The sequence below is a fragment of the Ziziphus jujuba genome, chromosome 1 (genome assembly GCF_031755915.1).
Source record: "Ziziphus jujuba cultivar Dongzao chromosome 1, ASM3175591v1".
Taxonomy (NCBI): domain Eukaryota; kingdom Viridiplantae; phylum Streptophyta; class Magnoliopsida; order Rosales; family Rhamnaceae; genus Ziziphus; species Ziziphus jujuba.
This window is the reverse complement of record NC_083379.1, coordinates 46,476,630-46,497,275: the sequence shown is the minus strand read 5'-3', so window position 1 is coordinate 46,497,275 and position 20,646 is coordinate 46,476,630. Positions and strand designations below refer to the sequence as shown.

The window sequence follows — 20,646 nt, the reverse complement described above, 5'->3', positions numbered from 1 at the left end:
AAAGATAGCAAAAGTAGCATGTGCAACAAAACCAAATAATTTGTTATTATAATGACAATTTCATATTTGTAAATGGAGGTATTATTAATTAATAATATTTTTTCCATTGATCCCATATTTCAGCATATCACCAAACTAAAAGCAAGTGTTTTGATTGATAACTTGACTGAATGATCTACCAAAGCACTAGAAAATTAGAAATTTCCAAATAAAGCGCCTAATTAGATATACTTGTTCCTCGCATTATATTAAAATTATTCATGAAGCTTGTATATATATGTATATATATATATATATATATTAAGTACACTTGCCTTTTCATCGAACGGGTTTTCTTCAGAGGTTGCAGCATATAAGGTTTGGAGTTCCACCTAATTGACTCAAATATGTTGATCCTCTGGAGTGAAACCATAATAAGCAAAATCAATTTACATATAAGGTAATTTAATGTGACATAATAAAACTACTGGATTGGAATAAAATAATAAATCTTTATATTAAAAAAAATGAATAATAATCAAAACAGCAACACCGTATCTCTTACTTACCCTTTTAGCTTTCTCATCCTCAGATAGCCTCCAAGTTTAGCAATTAAACTGATCCCTCAATGAAAACCAACCATCGCAGTTTGTCTCCGGCATCAACTCATCGCCTTTTGTCTTCAAAAACATAATTTTTAAATGCTAATAACCAAATTTCTACACCCTTCTTCTCATTCGGTGTATTCCAACCGGTGAAGTTAGCAGGCGAACGTACAAGTACCAATCCTCTGCTTTTCCTTCGCTTATACAGTTCCTAGGACGGGATGGATACCAAAATTCAATGGAACGAACTTATAGCAAAGAAAGCGAGGGTGTAGAGAATAGGCTTCTATGGAAAGAAAAGAATTAGTCATTTGGGTCAGCTTGATTTGATGAGAATGAGAACGAGAAATGATGGTGCACTTGATAAAAGGTTTGCAAAGGTATCTTTGGAACTTGAAAAGCGATGAAGAAGAATGCGGTGGAACCAGGCCTGATTTGAGTTGGACAAGGACAAAGGCATTTGGGCCCATTAAGTCTTCTTCATAGTGACTTCTAGTGGGGACTTAAAAGAATAAATAAATAAAAATAACGTTAAGCTTGGGCTAAACTTTCACTAACAAATTCACTATTAAAAAAGTATCTCTTTCGTAAATTGAACTTAATAAAAATATGATTTATCAAGCTTATATATATATATATATACAGTCACCAACTTATGAAAACTATTGGATAACTGCACACTACGTTAGTGTTTTGAAGCAGAATTCATTATCATTTAATGATGTGTTTGTTAAATGTTACTGTTTCCATACCAAAATGAATATATATATATATACAAACACAGCATTTCTAAAATACAGTTCATTCGCATACAGATTTGCATTAAAGCTGACATTTTGCTATGCATATATATATAGTTGTACATAGTAAAATTAATATTTTTTTTTTAAAACATCTGTTTTGATTGGAATTCGCATACAGACAGACCGTTCTGTATTTTTTTTTTCTATATATATATATATATATATATTTCTGTACAAGTTTCTTTTTGTGTGGATTTTCTAAAGGATTAAAATGGAATCGGTCATTCTCTATATAAATAGACTGCCAAGTGCCAATGGTAATGATCACAGCCAGACAAATTTCTCATTCTTTCTTTTTCTTATGTAATGGTCTTTAGCTCCTGTATTTCTTTGATTTATGAATTCATTATTTCATTATATACACATCAATCAAAGCTAGCTGTGCAAAGTTAAGTCAGTAAATGGGTTGCAATTCATTATGGGAATGAATTTAATTAGAAACATGCTAAAAGCCAAAGAAACTATAAGAGAGTGGACCATAGGACACTTGCCCTTCACCTAAAATCATCCCCCACCCTTGCCATGCACGCAAGCCCCTTCCTTTATTATGCTACAGCCACTGGACCAAACCCACAACACAACCCCATCCTCTCCACACGTGTAATTCTAATGTTAATCCCCATTGCACGTGGGAAATACATCACCACCCCACCACCGAGAGAGAGAGAGAGGGAGTTGGGCAGTGAGTCACGCTCTTCATACATAACGAACTTAATGTCCCATATATAATCTTATCTATACGCGATCCATTAGCGCGTCATTTCACGCAGCGATAAGGATATTGACCTCCATGTCTAACTTTTAGATCATGATTTTTAGTCCGTTGACCCCAATTTAAACATCATTATTAACTTCTATTTAAGTTTTTTTTTTTTTTTTTTGGGTGGAATACCATCTTTTTATATCTTAAATGGTCATTTAATTATGGTGATTAAAAATGTCTAGTTGTTTAAGCTCACTATTAAATGGTACAACAAAATTACTTTTTTTTAATATATAAAAAAGGAGATATTACGTTGGGATTAGCTTTCTACATAGTTGTAATTTTTGGGTATAAATTTGCGGGAAAGAAAAAAAATAATAACACCGTTCTTTCCATGATTGTGAGAGTTTTCCTCAAACAACATAAAATCCATATCCATTGCAATCTAATATTTAATAAATAAATTTATTGGGGGGTAAAATTAAAAAAACCAAAACAGAAAAATATAGAGTACAAAAGGACGGTAATTACGTTTTCTGAAAAACGTCCACTGCGCATGCCACACTTGCGGGTCATTAACTGACAAATATCAGTCAGTCATCTTGTTTTTCACCCACCTTCACTAGCAGCGCGTGGGAAAATACCGTTCCTTAACCAATCCAAACCTAGAAAAACCATATCTCATACCCAGCAACTAAAAAATAAATAAAAAACTCCATCCCCCAGAACATTAAAAAAAAAAAAAAAAACAAAACAAAAAAGGAAAAGCCACAGCCCACAGGACGGTAGGAGAGAAGCTCAGTTTAAAGCGGCCACGTGTATCTAATAGTGGGTCCACACGAACGACACAAAAGAGAGAAAGAGACTGTGTGAAATCCACACACACAGTGGAAAAGAAAGAAAGGAAGAACAAGAACAAGAACAAAGAGGAAGGGGTTGAAACATACACACACGCGGAGAGAGAGAGACCCACATATGTAATAATAATAATAAATATATATATATATATAAATAGGAAAAAAACCCACCTTAATATTCTTCCACCATAACACACAACCCCATACATAGATTTTCTCTCTCTCTTTCTCTTCTTCTTCGATACTACCTCCACTTTCTTCTTTCATTTGCCTTTCTCTCTCTCTCTTTCTCTCTGTGTCTGACTTTTCACTCAGAAAACGAAATCTAATGGATGACGAAGACTGGGTGAAGGTCGCCATGAACGACAACGCCATGGTTGTCGACCTCCTGCTCCAACTCAGTAAAGCCGCCCTTCCACAGCCGCCGACGTCGTCCTTTCCGAAGCTGGCTTGGAGCGTACGACAACGGCGCTCCAAGCACGTTCTCAGACATCAGGTCGACATGAAGAAGAAGGGTGAGCCGCTGAGGGCTAGTCCCACCACGCCGCTTTCTTGGAGCGGCGCCACTTCCGTTAGCTGTGGCGGCGCGCTCGACGGCTTCGAGGAGTCCAGCAAGCCCAAGAACTCTGCGAGATCTAAGGTTGGTAGGCCTAGTTTTTTTGGGCTTTTTTTTTTTTTTTTTTTGGGGAAAAATATTTTACTTTCAACCGGCGGTGAGTCGGAGTCAGCATATGCTGGGTCTCTATGGTTGCACGAAAATACCCTTCAGTGGAAGGGTATTTTAGTCATTCTAGAGAAATTTGTGTGCCACCCTCGGAAACTGTCCAGTCCTCCACCAATTCCTTGTCGGGGTCAATACTTCTTGGGCATCAACATGGAATTTGTCAAAATGTCGAAACTCTCCCTGGCTAAAGTCAAACTGTTGGGTATGCTACATGTGCCTTTTGGTCATAAAGGCAAAAAAGAAAAAAAAAAAAAAAAAAAAGAAAAATTGGTGACCTGCTTTATCGGTGGCGTGTTCTCATGGCAAAAATAGGACTGCGTTTGGTTTGGTGAAGTGTTGGTAGTGGTTGTGCACTTTTATGTTGCCGTGGGGAGACAATCATTGTGTGTGATAAGCCCCAGTTTGGTTGAACATGCAGCCTCACAGTAAAACTCTTTGTAACACTGCTTCTTCTTTGTAGTTTTCGCGTTAGACAACATTGGTGGTGTTAGACAACATTGGTGGTGGAGAAGATGTAATTGGAATAAAGACAAATAAAAAATTGTCACTTACTGGATCTGTATGAAAGTTTAGATCGCCACCTTCCTTTTTTTTTATATTTTATTATTATTATTTTGGCAGAACAGTAGATGGTGATAATAGAAAGGTTAATGTTTGGATCAAAACGGCACATGTTAGTTTGTGATTGGGGTTGTGATGCCTTTTTGAATGACAGGCTGTCAAACTAGCATTTTCATTTTATGTTTTGTGGGGTCTAGAAAGTTGGAGGTAATGAGGTCAAATAAATGTTTCATGTATGGGTTGAAACTTGAAAGTTTGAAAGTTTGAAGGGGAGAGGAAAAAAAAAAAAAAAAAAAAAAACATTTTTTTATTTTTTCTTTTTTTCTTAAGGAGACAAAAGTGCTTTTTTGGGGTTTACAATGGGTGAGAAAGGCACTGTATAAGTAGAGGATGTAGCCTGTAGGTAGTGGTGGTGGTGGGGACCAAAATTGGTCACCAAAATTTTTAATGGTATTGTTTGCTGACCTGTTGGTGATTGGTATGACAAATTCCTTTCCTTTTAGGTCTTATGTCAAAACTAACAGCATCAAGTTTCTTTAGGAAAAAAAAAAAAAAAAAGAGGAGAAAAAAGCAAACTTTATTGTGGATTAACAAGAAGCCCAACTTATGAACTTTATAGATGTAAGATATTGAATTCACAGTTATTGTGTGGGCTATTCGTTTGTTATCTTTCTTGCACTGTTTGGGCTTTAGATTTTGTGATATGCTTTTTGTGTTGTTGTTGTTGTTTTTTTTTTTTTTTTTTTTTTTTTTGGCCAAGTAATTCTGTAGAATTTGATTTAGTACGTGTAATTTAATGATAAAAACTTAATGGACTATTTACCATGTGTTTCTACAGCAGGTTTCTGTTAGGAGGGAAGCAACCACCTCCAAGAGGCCGAGGAAGAAGAAGGTGAATAAGTAACTTTTTTTGAAAATGCACAAAAAAGCATTTATGTATAAGTTTTAGCTACCCTGAAACTTGTCAAATACTTTTCTTGATGAAATTTGTTTCTGAAAAATCAGTTGCGTGTTTGATTTTTTTCTCTGTTTCTTATGGCAATGCATGGAATATATGTTGGTTAGATAAATCATGATAGAGGAATATTTTTCTTTTTCTGCTGGCAGACATTAGCTCAACTTAAAGAGGAGGTGAATGCGCAAATGAGGGAAAAGATGGATTTGAGAAATGTATGTTTCTTTCTTTACAACTAGATATCTACTTGCTTAAAGCTTTCTCTTTCCAAAAGATGTCTGATTGGAGATGACTGACTATTCTGTGTGTCAGTGTGTTTGTGTTTGTCTCTTTTTACTTATTTATTTCATTTCATCCATTGAGCAGGAACTAGCAGCTTTACGTCTCACTTATGAGAAAGAAACCGCCATAAATGAAAGGTTGAAGAGATTGCAGGTGGGCTAACATGCTATGCTATCAATCTTTTTCTACTACTTTTTTGGTTAGTTGTTCTCATTAGTATATCCCTCTATGCATTTATATCTTGAAGCCAAGTTGCATGGGCAGCTGTAAATGAATGAAGTACCCACAGTGCGTGGCACTTATTTTCTCTGCCGTACATGTTGTCACTATTTGCTTTGCTTTGAGTTATCTTGAAAGAAATTATGTGAGCATAATCTGTTAAAGAGCAATAGATTGACGTACCATGAAAAGCAGTTACATAAAGTTATGCTTAAGAAGAAATCAACATCTCAGGATATGTCATGTCTGTTCAAATATATGTGGGATAGATGGTGATTTGACAATGTCATACATTACTAAGTATTTGCTTTCTTTCTTTCACGTTTTCTCATACAAATTCTTTCTGCTGTTGGAAAGAAAGATCCATTTAGTATAGCTTGTCCTGAATATCAATTTAAGAACATTTCCTAAGTGGAAGCCTCAACGCCCTCATATCATTTTTGTACTAGAGCAGAGGTTTGAATTTTGTGTTCTGAACTGAAGGTCGCGCTTTATTCCTAGAGGGCATTTTTCTACTTTGCCCAAGTTCATAGCTATTCGAATAAGGTTTATATATTATGGACAGGTGATTGGACAACAAATATAGATTCTAATGATTTTTCATTTATGTTATTTGCTTGATTAGCAGTCCCAGCAGACAATGAAGAGCCTTGCAACTGCTGCTGCATCTGGCGATGCCATTTCTCACCAACTTGAGCAAGTTGTTGCAGTTTGTGAGCCTACTACCGTCTTGCCAAGTCATGGCCACCCTGACAAACCTGATTCTCTAGAACAATTATGCCCATCAAACGAGTCTTGCAAATTACAGGAAGCTGAAAAGAAAGTGAGTGCCTTTACGCTACCTGACCTAAATCTTCCACTGGAGGAGAGTGTTGCCTGTTGACGTTTGACAACATTTTATGGGAAAAAAAAGTAAGAAGAGTCAGCTGTATACTTAAGCTTGTGAAGGATAAGATGTATATTGATATTCAGTTTTTCAAATTATATGCGGGATCAAGATTATCAACGAAGCAGGGCACTTAAGCTAAATAAGGTAGAATCCATCCATCTAACTTTGTTATAGGTTGAGATATCTTATAATTGTAATTACAGAACCAATTAAGTTTAATCACACATCTTGATGTGAGTCTGGAAGTTGCTTTTTTTCCCATAGATGAAGGGACTGAGGATAGTGTAGAGATCCTAACCCAGTTAGTTTTTAGTTTTATTCTTCCTTGATAGGTTTCTACATTGTCCAATATTCTTTGGGGCTGATCCTCATTTCCTTCTGTTTCATTTTTATTTTTCTCTGGAAATATGAATTAAATAGACTGTAATTTTAATGAATAATCACATGTTTTGGTACCTTCAATAGCAAATTCCTTAAGAGTTATTTGTTATGTATTGCAATTTTGATGCATTCTTGTTGTAAAAAGGCAATGCAAGTTGCTTCCGGTTGATTTCTGCAGAATGAACTAAATATGGAACTTTTGACTATTCATTTTACAAATATGGCAGCAAGATTTGTTTAGCTTAATTATTAATTTCTTTATTAACAAAAATTAAGATCCCATAGCCGCAATATGAGAATGGATTAGTAAGAGGGAGAAAATTTAGCTGCTTTCTTCGTGCTTAAGCTAATTGAGCATCAACTTAGAACAAACGGACAGAGTGTTGTTGCACAGAGACACAAGAAGAAATGCAGGTCCGTGTAGATGTTCTACTTTTATAATGAGGGTGTGAGGGATTTATCACTAGACCAACTTCATTTGACAATGAGTTTTTATTTTTAAGTTTCTAAATAATTAGACTTGGTTAAAAAGCCGTTAGAGAAAAAAAAAAAATTTTGATTCCATTTGCAAAGCCATAACTAATATTCAAGAACCACTTAATTAACTCCAAAATATTAATAAACACAACTCTTTGATCAGCCTAAATTTTTTTTCAGGAAAATAAAATCTTAAAAAAATTGAAGTCAAAGAAAGTAATTAATAGGTTAAAAAAAGGAGATAAATTTAGACCAAGGTCTCCGTAGTATTTGCGTAAAAAAACTCTCAAAGATTGAACCAGGAGAGAAGAGAATAGGATAAGAATGGTAGCGTAGTGTGATGATGATGTTTTATTTGGTCACAAATAGTTCGGAAGTTAAGAGATATTGAGAGTACTATTAGTGATGATTCCAAATCTGAAAAACTCCCGTATTGTCTTGTGTACGATACAAAATGCTTTGAAGCATGCAAGTCAGGCTGGGGCTGCGAAAACTCCCGTATTGTCTTGTGTACGATACAAAATGCTTTGAAGCATGCAAATCAGGCTGGGGCTGCCAAAAACATTCTTTGGGCCACTTGGAATTTCGTTTCTTCGGCATATTATGCATTTTACATTGCGCTAATATAAATGATCATCAACCCCACCATGATCACCTGCATGTTCTTCATAACTACTTCGGTACTCTTGCTTGTAGTATGCCTATTGTCACGGACTTGTTTGTTTACCCTTCAAGCCGTGCGGCCTTAGTTGCTATTCCGACCCTTTGTTGCAACTAAGTAAGCCTTTTGCCCACTAAAAGAGAGAGCTAAGCAAAGAAAACTAGAGCACAAAGAGAGTTTGGGAGAATGGAAGTGTATTGCTTGAAAGAGAGCTTTACAAGTATAGATGGGATGTTCTTGGATCCTTGGATGCTTGGATTCTTGGATGTTCTTGGATGCTTGGATGGTTTGGCCAAATGAGGCCTCCACCTATTTATAGGCATACAAAGTCTAATCCTACGGCTATAATTGCTTTGATCCTACGGTGGAGAATGGGTGTCTAGATCCTTCCCACCTCCTTTACAAAAATATCTAAAGAAACATCTAGAAATGGATATGTACATGGCTTGACCTAGAGTTCTCCATAATGTTCTAGAGAATTCTACATTACTCTAGGTGCTTGGCCCATTGTAAGGCCCAAAATGGATTATAAGGCCCAAAATGGAGAGAATGCTCACCAAATGTTTGATGAAATGCCCCAACCGTGACACTATGGACTCCATTACCAACCTTCTTCAATCTCCAGGTATATACATGGGTGTATTTATGTATATATATATAAGCTTTTTAATTCTCTTTTACCTCAAAAAAAAAAAAAAAGCTTGTAATAATTAAAACCAGTTTTGGTTGTTAAAATTAAATCTGATAATATACATAGAGCGCTAGCTCCTTTGCATTCTTGTACTTTATTTTTTATTTATTTATTTATTTATTTCTTATGGTTGTATTGTACTATTAGGGATGTCAACAGGGCGGGGCGGGGTCGGTTTTTAAAATCCCGTCCCCGTCCCCGTGGGAAATTTTACATCCCATCCCAGCAATTTTTTCCATTTCTTTAGGTGCGGGACGGGATCGGGGATTTTGCGGGGCGGGACGATTTTTCCCATTTTGATTTTTAATTGATATTTTTTTAAAAAATTTATATAAAAAAATTATTTTATGATTAAAATATAAAGAAAATGACTACAATGCAATAAAAATATAATAAAATACATCAAAGAACAAATTTACAATTATACTAAAATACATATTTAGAAAAATAAATAAAAAAAAGAAGAAAATGATTTTACATAAATAAAATTTTATAAAAAAAATAATAAATAAATATATATATATATATCGGGGCGGGGTTATTATTCCCCGTTCCCGGCCCGTCCCCGACTCGGTTTTTAGGTATTTGCCCCGAGCCCGCCCCGCATCCCCGAATTTTCGGGGAAAAATCGCCCCGTTAGGGGCGGTGCACCGCGGTTTCGGAGATGGACGGGGCAAATTGACATTCCTATGTACTATACAGATAAAATTGAGATTGTTGAAGCTGCCTCATCAGTAGTGGAAACCTGCTGTAACAAGTGCCACAACACTATTTTGATTGATGGATGCCAACAGTACTACTTTTTGAAATTGAAGTTCCAAGAAAATGAAAGTGAGAAAGAAGAATTTAATTCTGATGTTACTTCTTTTTTGGTTGAATAATTGTAATATTACTTACGAGAGTATAAAAGAAAGTTTCGAGATTTAATATATTATATACTTCAGAACACGGGATATTTATATCCTGGAGATAAAAAGGTTTGTACTTTCAATTAATTGTTTGATTTGGGAAACAAAATTTTTAAGTGCTAGTGTTGTCTGATATCTGCTATATGTTAAATCAAATGGGAAGACGTTTTTAGTGCCATATATATAAATATGTATTAAATTCACCAAAAAAATGATAAAAATGAAGAATAAAAGACATGGCGGTGGTGTTGTTTATTCATTTGTTTTTATTTTTAAATACTAAGTGGTGACCCTTATTATACTTGGATACTGTAAAAGTGGAACACGTTTTACCGCAACAAATTGATCAGCATGACTTAAAAGACTAATTTTTTTTTGCTAATGACTTAAAAGACTAATTAGTATATATTTTTATCATACAATTATATTAGGGAATTCGAACAAAGTCCTATCTGTAGGAAATTTAAAAATAATCCACCATAAAATTTAAATAGGTTTCTTTATCCATTATCAATTGATTTTGGATTAAAACTTTAATACGAGTAGAAGTGAGCTTAGGCAAAGAATGAGGCCGTTTGCGCTCTCTTCAAGTTATTTAGTTAGTTTATATGTTCAGATGCCATTGTAGCGTAAAAGCCAATCATTTCCAACATTTTCTCAAGAGGCAATTCTTTAATTTACAACCGTTTTAAAAGAACTCAAGTGTCTGTGAATTAATTTGCAGTTGTGAATTCCCAAACCCACCACCACCACCACCTCCACTTTCTGCATCTACTCGTTACTCTCCTAGTTTTTGCTGTCACAATTTGTACATCTCTTCTACCTGCCATATCTGAGTTTTTAGGCCTGCAACAAAGAACAGACAATCGTTTGTGATCAGTATTTAATATTAAATAATGAACTTACAATTATACGATTGATATCAATCAATAATCAAGTGATGCAAGTGCATTATTAAACATATGTGTGGACCTATAAGTATTTCCTTAAAAAAATTCAATTTTGAATTTATAACATTGATTTATTATCTAGCGGGATTTAGCAAAAGATGTGAGCTTAAGTAAACATGAGAAACATGAAAAAGTACATCTTGATGATTGATAGGAATTGATTAGGTTCTTTCCAATAATTGCAATTTTTGTGAGAAATGATTGTATCTTCCTACAACATATAATATGCTTTTTGTTTCCCACCCAACATTGATCTCACTTAATACTGACTTTTATATAAGTTAATATTGAGGATTCCAACATTAATTTATTTGTTTAATTGTTTAAGAAATCTATGATTTAATTTATCTGTGTTCAAAGTGTGTGAATTATATATATGCTCTTACAAAGTCCCAGCCAGGATCCTTTCTAGCTTTGTTATGTGTAAATTCCTTCTTTTTTTTGGTAACAAAGTTAACAGTGAATTCCATAGACAATAAATATGTTTGGAGTTAAATACTTCTTTCACCCCCAACATCTGCAACTTTTATTCGCCATTTTTATTTTTGGTTGAATATTTTACTATTTCCATATTGTATAATGGTATGGCGCACATGGTAATTGTGATATGTAGATGGGTGTATAAATCCGTATAAAAGAGGGAGGCCCAGTAAAACCCAAGAGGCCAACCGATGAATCAAGATCCGTTTTTGTCTTATTATAACAACCAATTGGGTCAGCCGAGAGTACTACGGACATGCAGCAGGAGCCCATTTTTTTTTTTTTTTTTTGAGGTTTAATTTGGTCAATACTTGTAGCTGACACGAAAGACTTTCAGCCCTGCGTGAAGAACTAGTAAAATTATATATTTTTGCTTCTTATTTATTGATTTTTTGTAGTTTTATTTTAGACTTGGAGATTAGTTTGTAGTGTTATAGGAGATTCATAAATTAGTGTCCCATAACAATATATATAAACAACGTATATATTAGATCGTTATGAAGATAAATCAATATGGATATCGAACTAGTTCATAATCAGATGATTAGCTATCATTAATTATTTAATAAAAGGAATATATAGTAATAAACTTGTTAAAAAATAATAAAAATTGTAAAATAAGAATGATCTAGCGGTAAGCCAGCCATTAAAACAAAAGTGTATAAAATTCAAATTTAATTTATCCCCAAAAAAAAAAAAAATTCAAAATTAGTGTGAGTGACGTACATATTGCAACTCAGAATATGAGAGAGAGAGAGAGAGAGAGAGAGAGAGAGAGAGATCTGACCTATGTACTCCCCTCTATCATTCTGTGATCAAAGGGCTCGCCATTCACAGCTCTCTATATCTTATATATCTTCCAGAAGGTCTCTTTTTCAGCCATGGATATTGTCGTGTTGATCATGTTGCTCAGAAGCTAGAACTCAGAATAACTTTAAATTAAGACATAAAGGGAGTGGCAGTTCTTCTCTGTGTTTAGTGTTTTACCTGGGGCTTTCACTATTTTCATTTCCACTTTAGAACTTTGCCCACCCGTCTTTCATGGGGGGTCTTATACTTTTTTAAATATATATATATATATATATATTTTTTTTTAAAAAGTACTTTTCTTTTATTTTTTTTTCTTTTTGTTTTTATTTTTCACTTTTCCACAGGTACAGGTACTTTGTTCTTGCTTTCGCTCAGAGTCAGACTCTCTCTCAATATCTGAACATTATTAATGTCGTACTTTGGTAATGATGATGAGCCCTGTTTTTCATACGTGAGAAAACTACCCCCACCACCCACCTCCTCCCCCATTTTTTCTGCAACAATTAATTGCTTGTGAACGGCGAGGGAAGCCATCATTAATTCTACTCTTTTTTAACTTTAATATTCGAGCATCCCATATTTATATAAATATTATTATTATATAAAACTTTCAAAAAAATAAAAACCTGGGACAAAAACCTTGCTTGGATACTTGAAAATAAAGATTCCGCATCTAATAGCCCACCCAGAGAGACATCATACAAACCCAAAAAAAAAAAAAAAAAAAAAAAAGGGGAAAAAATTAAAAAAACTTAATACCAAAGCATTTGTCAGTTTCAATGCTCATCGTGTAAACAAAACAAACAAACACACACATATATTATATTATATTATATAAACACTGCGAATTCAGTAAGTCAGCTACTTCAATATCCTCGAGGCAGAGCCTGGCTGAATGAGAAATCTCCTTTTTTCTAAGACCAATAAAATATAACCCAAACTAAAATATATACTAAAAAGTCTTAAAACATGCATAAGCTGAGCCTCGAACCAAACCACACGGCTAACAAAGAGATAATAAGAGAGAAGAAATGCCTCAGGAAGTAGTAGCAGCAGTAGTAGTAGCAAAACACTATCAGTTTTTTTTTTTTTTTTCACTATATTAAGGATCGGGATTTTTAATCACTACAGCGCTAGTGTCAGTCAATTTTTCTATATATTCAAAAAAGTCCTTGCTTTTTTCATGCACATGCAGCATACAGATTTTATCCTCCCTCTCATTCCCCATAACTGCATGCAAAACTACTACTAGTAATTAATTAACACCAACCAAAAACCAAACCAAAATAAATTAACAAAAGAAAAAAAAAAAAACCAACCATGACCATGATTCTCTTCTACATTTTGGGTTCATTTCTGTTAGTGACGCTCAGTTTCAAGTCAAGCTCCACGTTACCATGAATACCATTTTGACGATGATCATGATGCTGATTAATTACGGGACTAGCACTGAACAGATGAGCAACCGATGTTACAACCGAGCACTTCTTCTTGTTATTGTTGTTGTTGTGTGCCGCTTTGGCCGCTTTACCACCAGTGCTCGACTTCTTTGCATCAAAAGACGAAGACGATAATGGCGAAGACAGTGGCAATACCGACGGAATCTCGAAGTTGGTCCGAGCCTTCGAGCCTCTCATCCTCCTCGCCGCCGCGTCGTAAGCACGCGCCGCTTCCTCCGCCGTGTCGAACGTCCCCAGCCAGTGTCTGCACCGTCCGATTCTGTCCCTTATCTCTGCCGACCACCTCCCCCAGGGTCTCTTCCTCACTCCTCTGTAGTTCTTCTGCACCGATATGTTGTTTCTGGTACTCTTCTTCTCGCTTGGTAATTTCGCGTTTTCGTTGCTCAAACGCTGCGAAACCGAAACTGAAACGAAATCCGGAATTTGGGTTTTGGCAGCGTCGGAAACACTTTGATTAATCTGTTTGCCGCCGAAGAGGACGTGTTGGCCGACAACGGCGGCAATTCCATCAAGAACCGGAGGAGGGGGTGATTCGGTCTCGGGTGCCTTTTCGGGTTCTGCATGGTGGGCTCCACAGGGAGAAAACTTGGTGGCGGAGATTGAATTTGAATCGTGAACAAGATGGCTTGGTGTTGGTGGGTTTTGAAGCTTTAATTGGTTAGGAACTGAAATTGCGAGGTGGGTTCCCAAGTAAGAACCATAAAATGATGGAGTCTCGGAGAGAAACCGAAAAGTTTCGGACAAGTGAAACGTTTCGGGTTTTTGGTAGAACGGAACGGTTTCAAGGGTCTTACGGCTGTTCAACATGGTGTTTTTCTGTTCTGTTTCAACGGGAGAGAATAATAAACAAAACAGACATTCATAGACACTCATAAATCCCCGCACCATCTGTGGTTCATATATAATGCAAATTAAAATAAAATTCAAAAATTTTAAATTTTTTTACTATTAAAAATAAAAAATAAAAAAAAAAGATTTTATACAACATCTAAGATATTCCTGTCAATATCGATAAGACCGTAATCCCTCCTCATATACATACTTGTCTTTCTTCGGCAATTCGCAGGAGGGATATACCTTCCCTAATGTCATCACTACCCTCCATCTCTTCTCATATTTACGTTCACTAGAAGGAATGATGTGGAGTAAGCTTGATGGGTAATTTTGGAAAAAACTTTTTTTATGAGGGTTTAATAGATGGAGTGCTATGCTAAGCTACCTTTCCGAGGCAAGAGAGGGAGAGTGTAGGATTTTGAGTAGAATTCCAGAAGCATCCCTCTCTCAAATGTTAAACGTAGGAAGTGAAGTAGGGAACAACGGAGGGGTAATCAGGGGAAAAATTATGATTTGATGGGCATTAAGGGAGTGAAATGATCTCGAGGATTTGATAGGGGGAGAGAGAGAGAGTTAATTAACAGCCGTTGGATTGCGTATTGCAAGGGCGAGAGAGATGTAGAGCGTCACGGAGTCGTCAACGAAAAGATTGTTTGACTGATTAAAATCTAATGGAGGGATATTATGTGGGATTGCTTGAGATGAGAGAGAGAGAGAGAGAGAAGGAGAGAGAGGTTCGGGTGTTGATCAGGCACAGACAAGTAACCGTGTGGAAGCACCTGAAGAACCGGTATGCAAGTAGAAAGATGGTGTTTGATTGGGTGGTGGGTCCTACATGTTGACGCATGAAAGGTTATGATCATGTCAGTCACTGATAGTTGGATCACAGTTAACAGTGTACTGATACCAAATCCTTGAAAAGTTATTGATCACGACCCACAGATCCTCCCCATCGTTAACCATTTCAAAAAATCGAACACCATTTTTATGCTCTACATCTTATATAATTTAGCATACGTATGATATGTATATGTTTAACTGCAAGTAACATGTTGCTTTATAAAAATATCTAACAATATATTACATGATATTAAATATATATATTACGATGGACATTTGATATCTATTACAGCAAAGTTAAGATCTTATATATGCGCGTGCGTGTGTGTGTGTGTACATATACATGTGAGCTTCTCCAAATTTAGTATTATATTTGTATCTTCAATTCAAACATATTAATGGTTCAGTTGAGTTTAATTGAGTTTATATAATTTATTTGAAAAAGTCAAGTATTTGTCCCACATTGAAATGGTAAAGTTCACGTTGAACTAGGCAGCTCTAGTTGTATGGTTTTTAAAATACAATGAGATGTCAATGGAAGTGATCTGTCCACTTTGAATTGTTGAAATTTCAAAACTCGGAAAAACAATTTGAATTTCAAACCTTTAAACAATAGAGTATATATTAATATTCATATTTTGATACAAAAACATTTTTCAGTCACGCGTTATTGATTATATGTACAATAAGATTATGTTATTGTTTCCTCGTTACAGTTATAGTGATAATTTTTATACATACTTTACCATATCTGTTACGTGGAATTCCTTATGTTCCTGTAAGAATAATTCTTAACATTACCATAAGAAAAACTGTAGAAATGATTGCCTTTCAACTTGTCCTTGCTCGTGCGCTATTGAACACGTGAAACTCACACGAGAAAGCTAGAGAATCGAGCAAATTTGGTAATTTAGCTTTTATGCAGAAATGCATATATATGTTTATCACCCAAAAAAAAAAAAAAGTATAAAAAAATATTTCCTTTGTTCTGAAAAAGTTCTGCAACATGGAAATGTTAGCTAGGTGCAAGAACAATGTAACCACAAGGAAACAGAAAATGGGCAGTGGTCATAAGGATAATTGATTTATCTCATATATATATATATATCCCCACCGAGCTAAGGTTCTCTTTTTTTCTTTTTTTTTGTTTAAAAAAAATCAATTAAAGTCAATCTTGTTTTTGATTCTTTAATAAACAATCCATGCAAAAGCATATATTGGTTAGAAGCATACATGCATGCACACAAATTATGACTATGTTGATTGGAGTTGCTGGCTTGTTTTGGAGCATTACCCTATGTGATGGAGATGGTTCAAGCAACATCCCATAAATATATATAAATATATTGATATTTGCGGAAACATTCGGTGGGAGAAAAAAGAATGTCGGTCTATCACAACCCTAAACACACTCTATAGGGAATAGAGAGAAACAGAAAGAAGAAGCAGTTTAAAACAAAGTGAAAAATTAATGGTATTCCCAAGAGAGAGTGGGAGAGTTCTAGAGAGAGGTGCATAAGTTAAGCACGCGAAGTTTTTGGTGTTTTACACTCTTTGGACTGAGAAACTTTCTCTATTATTTTTACTTAGGTTTTGGTGAAAGTTGAAGACAAAATCCCAATAAGAAAACAAAAGACAAAGAAAGTATGTTATCATTATATCTTTATTTTTCCGTACTTTTGGATGTGTATAACTTTGTGTAAGTTTTTACTTCTCTCCTTTACAAGTTTCATGGCTTGTTGGAAATGCCAATTTTTTTTTGCCCAGAACACAGCAAATCTTTTTTCTGTCTTGTCTTTTTGGTCAATTTTTGAAGCCGCTTTTGAATATTCTTTCTTGCCTTTTGTTTTCTCTTACACCATAATGGTAATGAGAAGACAGAGATGAACAGTGGTCAATCTTTTTTTACTTCCAAACCGTGGTCCACCCTATTCAATCTTCCTAATACTGCAAATTTGTTTCCACGTGCAATTGGGTCCGCTCTCTGAAGACACAAGCTTTGTCTTAATTGCAATAAATAATTCTTAACCTTGTTACGTAGTCTTTGTCTTTTTTAATTACAATAGGTTTTAGGTCGGAAAAAGGAGAGCTTTGCTAGCTAGGCCTTGAGAATAAGTAAGATTGTAGTCCCTATATAAAACAATTTCCATCCCAACAAATTTTTTTTTTCTTTTTTGGTATTTAGTGGGAACAAGCAAAGGGAAATAATACTGATTACGAGGAGGAGATAAGATTTATAATATGGAGAACCAAGAAAACCAGAGAGAGAGGCCATTGACTAGCAGTCCATGGAATGGAGCTCGTCTAATTAACGTTTAGCTCATTTATTTTCCCCCACTAGAATTTGATGACGGCTACCCAATTTGTAGCAAACCAGTTGACGTTTCTAAGAACCCAGAAAGTTACTTATCAGGCGGCAAAGTTTCTTGAGAAGTATAACAATAATAAGTTCACGAGCAAACATTTATCAAAAAAATAGAGGTGAATCAAATGGTCATAAAAACTAATCCCAAGCTAATTAGCTACTTTTTCACATATGGTCATAAAAAGAAGGCAAGTGGATCGATAGAGTATTAACTTACATTAATAAATGATCGAGTACAATTAATACACAGTAATATTCACAACAATCAATATTCTATTAGTTCAACAAATTACATGTGAAAAGAAAGCCAGAAGCAAGGCCTTATGAATTAATTACTGCAATTGGGTGTTCCTGAAAATGCATTGGCGAGTGCCTGTTTCAGTACATCCAAGACAAATCTTGCCGGAAGGATACGGACCTCGCAGTTCCTACCACACCCCTCTCAGAAATCTGAGGGCAATCTTCAACAGCCAGCTTTTCCAATTTGTATGAACCCACAAGTGGCTTTAACCCATCGTTGGTGACCCCTAAACATTTGATTAAACGCAAAATGCGTAATCTAGGAAACTGTCCCACAAGCTGCAAACCCTCATCGCTTATCTCTTGGCATCGGACAAGCTCCAAGGTTTCAAGGTACTGAGCTGAGCAAAGAGCTTGCATTCCAACATCATTAAAAGAATAGACTTGGTCAAAAGCCAGTTCACGCACTGGACAATTTTGAATCAAAATAAGAATTCCATCTAAAGTAAAAGAGGAAAATGAAGGGAACTCCCCATCAGAATAAGATATTCTAACAGATTCAAGCATTGAACAGTTTTGCGCTAAAGCTTTTAGACTTTCATCTGTTAATCTTAATGGGTTGTTCAATAGAAGAGGAAGTGAGAAGTCTGAAGGAACACGCAGGGAAATGTTACGTAGATTTCTTGATTTTTGGGCTAAACCAATAATGTCAAAGTCTCGGACACCAACGCACATGTCCAAGTGAATTTTCTCCAAGTTCTTGCACTTCCCCATGACACAGGCTAGCCCTCTCCCTGGGCAAATCATGCAATTCACCAAGCTAAGCTCCTGCATATTATCACATGGTACCCATTGCTTTTGCCATCGATCTACAGCTAAACGGTCATAGACTTTCATATATCTGTAATTAGCATCTACCTCAAATTGCAATCGTTTTAGTTTTCTCCAACTATGGCCTAGTTTAATCAAATCTCCTTCCCCAATAGCTCTACAATTCTTGATTAAGAGATCTTCAAGCGTTTCAAGCTTTCCAAGATATTCAAGCCATTCAACACTGCTAACATTTAAGCATCGAATAAGGTGGAGAATACTTAAGTTTTTGCAGCCTACAACAAGAGATAATATGCCACAGCCAGTTATTCTTGGGGTAAAGTTCAGCTTCAAAGCTGAAAGTTTGGAACAAGAGGACAAGTGGCGAAGACCCACATCAGTGATGAATGTGCAGTAGCTTAATGTTAGATCAGTCAGAAAAGGGCAATAATTGGAAAGAATGAGAAGCCCTTGATCATCTAACTGCTTTCCTAATTTGGACATCCAACCAGAATAAATAATCTCCACTTTTATCAAGTTGCGAAATCTATTGCAGAGGGAAGTCAAAGCTTCATTTGCAGGGTCTAATCCACAACCAACCCGAAGAGATTGCCTCTGTTCATTATCCACATTATGGATGCGCTTACATGACAATGACACAGAATTTCTGTCATTGGTTTTCTTGATTCTGCTCAAGATCTCCCAAACTAACTGATCCGGTAAACCATCCATCAAAAGAAGACTTTTCTTATCCCCTTAATGGAAAACAGATTAGCACGCACCTGAAATCATGATGAGAACACGTATACTAGTCTCATGACAAACCAGAAACTTGCTGTAGAAAGATACTTTCTGTAAATTCCTAGCAGAAGTAGATAAAAATAAAGAAAAAAATAATACTATTTCTATAGAGCTTTCGAAGATGTCAGGATAATTTTGTGTTTCAGATTCTATAAACAAAATAATCACACCCCAACATCATCCGCTTGTTGGAATATTGAATTAGAATAACCGCCGGTGATGTTATCCACCATCATTTTTGTCTCCTTTCTATACCGAAAAGCCAAAAAACAAGCCTTTTCTCAGAAACAGTGGTTGCCCTGATTTGAAAAACAGAGCAAAACACCCTCTCTCTCTCTCTCTCTCCGTCTCTGTCTCTGTTTTTCTTTTTTTCTTTTTTTTTTTTAATATAATTTTCATTCTAATATCTTATGGTACCTAATTATAATTTAAGACACCCTCTAACTACCATGCAAGTCACTTCCTTCAGATAGCTCTAAAGTTAAGATCCCAATAAATCCATATCACTAAAATGGTAAAAAATGCTTATTCAAAATAGCATAAATCTGAAGAGAAATATGGAAAATGTTAAAATGCTAATTCAAAATAGCATAAATCTGAAGAGAAATGTTGATTTCCCTCCTCTAGATGGTTTTCCCAAATTCACAAATAAAAAACAGCTTGGTAAATATGATTCAAAAACCAATAATGTAAAGGAAAAACAAGCAAGATGCAGGATAAATTGTTGGAGTAGAGAGACAGGGAAGAGAATTCGATTTAGAAGAATGAAATCCTATAATCCAATCAATCATTTGTCAAATAATAGTTACTACCAGTATACATTTCAAGCATCCCCATCGAAACAAAAACGAGAAATTCCAATGTTTACAAAAACCAAGCTTCATAACCATTAACAAAGGGATAAAATTTATGCAATCCGTAACCAAAAATAATTAACAAATAATAATAATAATAATAATAAACACAAAGCGAAGAGCATAAAACAAAAATTGGAATCTGAAAAGTTCCGAAAACGTACCAGGAATCCCAGTCGAATACAGAACCTGGCGATTTCGATCTTAACCAACCCAGGCACGAGTCTGAACAGGCAGGATAAAAGAAGGGCCAATTTGGTTGTCAATTTGAAGATCAGAATCGTCTACGGTTGGACATAGGATATTTCAGTGTGTTAGGTCGGTGTGGACCATACGGTCGGATTAGCATTTAGTAGGGCGATAGATAGGAATGTAATAGCAGATTTATTTGTTTTCTTTCTTTTCTATGCTTTTGGCATAGACTGGTTTAATTTATACATTTGATGACCAAAAAAAAAGAAAAAAAAATTGTTAGATTTATTTATTGAATTTTAAATATCAATTAAT

At 35.3% G+C, this 20,646-nt stretch overlaps 3 protein-coding genes and 1 long non-coding RNA gene across 8 annotated transcripts; 1 reads left to right on the top strand and 3 right to left on the bottom strand.

Moving 5' to 3' along the window:
- Positions 1-10: 10 nt before the first annotated feature.
- Positions 11-1,058, bottom strand: LOC132800654 (uncharacterized). The gene is made up of 2 exons (XR_009635909.1): positions 549-1,058; positions 11-397 (listed from the first exon to the last, which is right to left on the bottom strand). It is a non-coding gene; the product is annotated as an uncharacterized LOC132800654 (long non-coding RNA).
- Positions 1,059-2,555: 1,497 nt separating this feature from the next.
- On the top strand, positions 2,556-7,067 carry LOC107407881 (uncharacterized). Of its 5 annotated transcripts, none has more exons than XM_048467578.2 (5): positions 2,556-3,587; positions 5,074-5,124; positions 5,340-5,402; positions 5,554-5,622; positions 6,314-7,067. In XM_048467578.2, the coding sequence occupies exons 1-5, from the start codon at positions 3,276-3,278 to the stop codon at positions 6,569-6,571; spliced, it is 753 nt and encodes a 250-aa protein (XP_048323535.1). In that variant the 5' UTR covers positions 2,556-3,275; the 3' UTR covers positions 6,572-7,067. The 5 variants fall into 5 exon arrangements, with proteins under 5 accessions (XP_048323535.1, XP_048323533.1, XP_048323534.1 ...); XM_048467576.2 differs by having other exon boundaries at positions 2,558-3,587; positions 5,071-5,124; XM_048467577.2 differs by having other exon boundaries at positions 2,563-3,587; positions 5,071-5,124; positions 6,317-7,067.
- Positions 7,068-12,800: 5,733 nt separating this feature from the next.
- Positions 12,801-14,331, bottom strand: LOC107408884 (ethylene-responsive transcription factor ERF084). The gene has a single exon (XM_016016317.4). The coding sequence runs from the start codon at positions 14,281-14,283 to the stop codon at positions 13,273-13,275; it is 1,011 nt and encodes a 336-aa protein (XP_015871803.4). The 5' UTR covers positions 14,284-14,331; the 3' UTR covers positions 12,801-13,272.
- A 3,296-nt stretch (positions 14,332-17,627) lies between these two features.
- Positions 17,628-20,459, bottom strand: LOC107408641 (F-box/LRR-repeat protein 14). The gene is made up of 2 exons (XM_016016052.4): positions 20,304-20,459; positions 17,628-19,266 (listed from the first exon to the last, which is right to left on the bottom strand). The coding sequence occupies exon 2, from the start codon at positions 19,214-19,216 to the stop codon at positions 17,813-17,815; it is 1,404 nt and encodes a 467-aa protein (XP_015871538.1). The 5' UTR covers positions 19,217-19,266; positions 20,304-20,459; the 3' UTR covers positions 17,628-17,812.
- Between the last annotated feature and the right edge of the window lie 187 nt (positions 20,460-20,646).

Coding starts and splice junctions, on each gene's coding strand:
- LOC107407881 (XM_048467576.2), top strand. CDS start 3,276: ATGGATGACGAAGACTGGGTGAAGGTCGCCATGAACGACAACGCCATG. Junction 3,588..5,070: donor AGAACTCTGCGAGATCTAAG/GTTGGTAGGCCT, acceptor GTGTTTCTACAG/CAGGTTTCTGTTAGGAGGGA. Junction 5,403..5,553: donor AAAAGATGGATTTGAGAAAT/GTATGTTTCTTT, acceptor TCCATTGAGCAG/GAACTAGCAGCTTTACGTCT.
- LOC107408884 (XM_016016317.4), bottom strand. CDS start 14,283: ATGGTGCGGGGATTTATGAGTGTCTATGAATGTCTGTTTTGTTTATTA.
- LOC107408641 (XM_016016052.4), bottom strand. CDS start 19,216: ATGGATGGTTTACCGGATCAGTTAGTTTGGGAGATCTTGAGCAGAATC.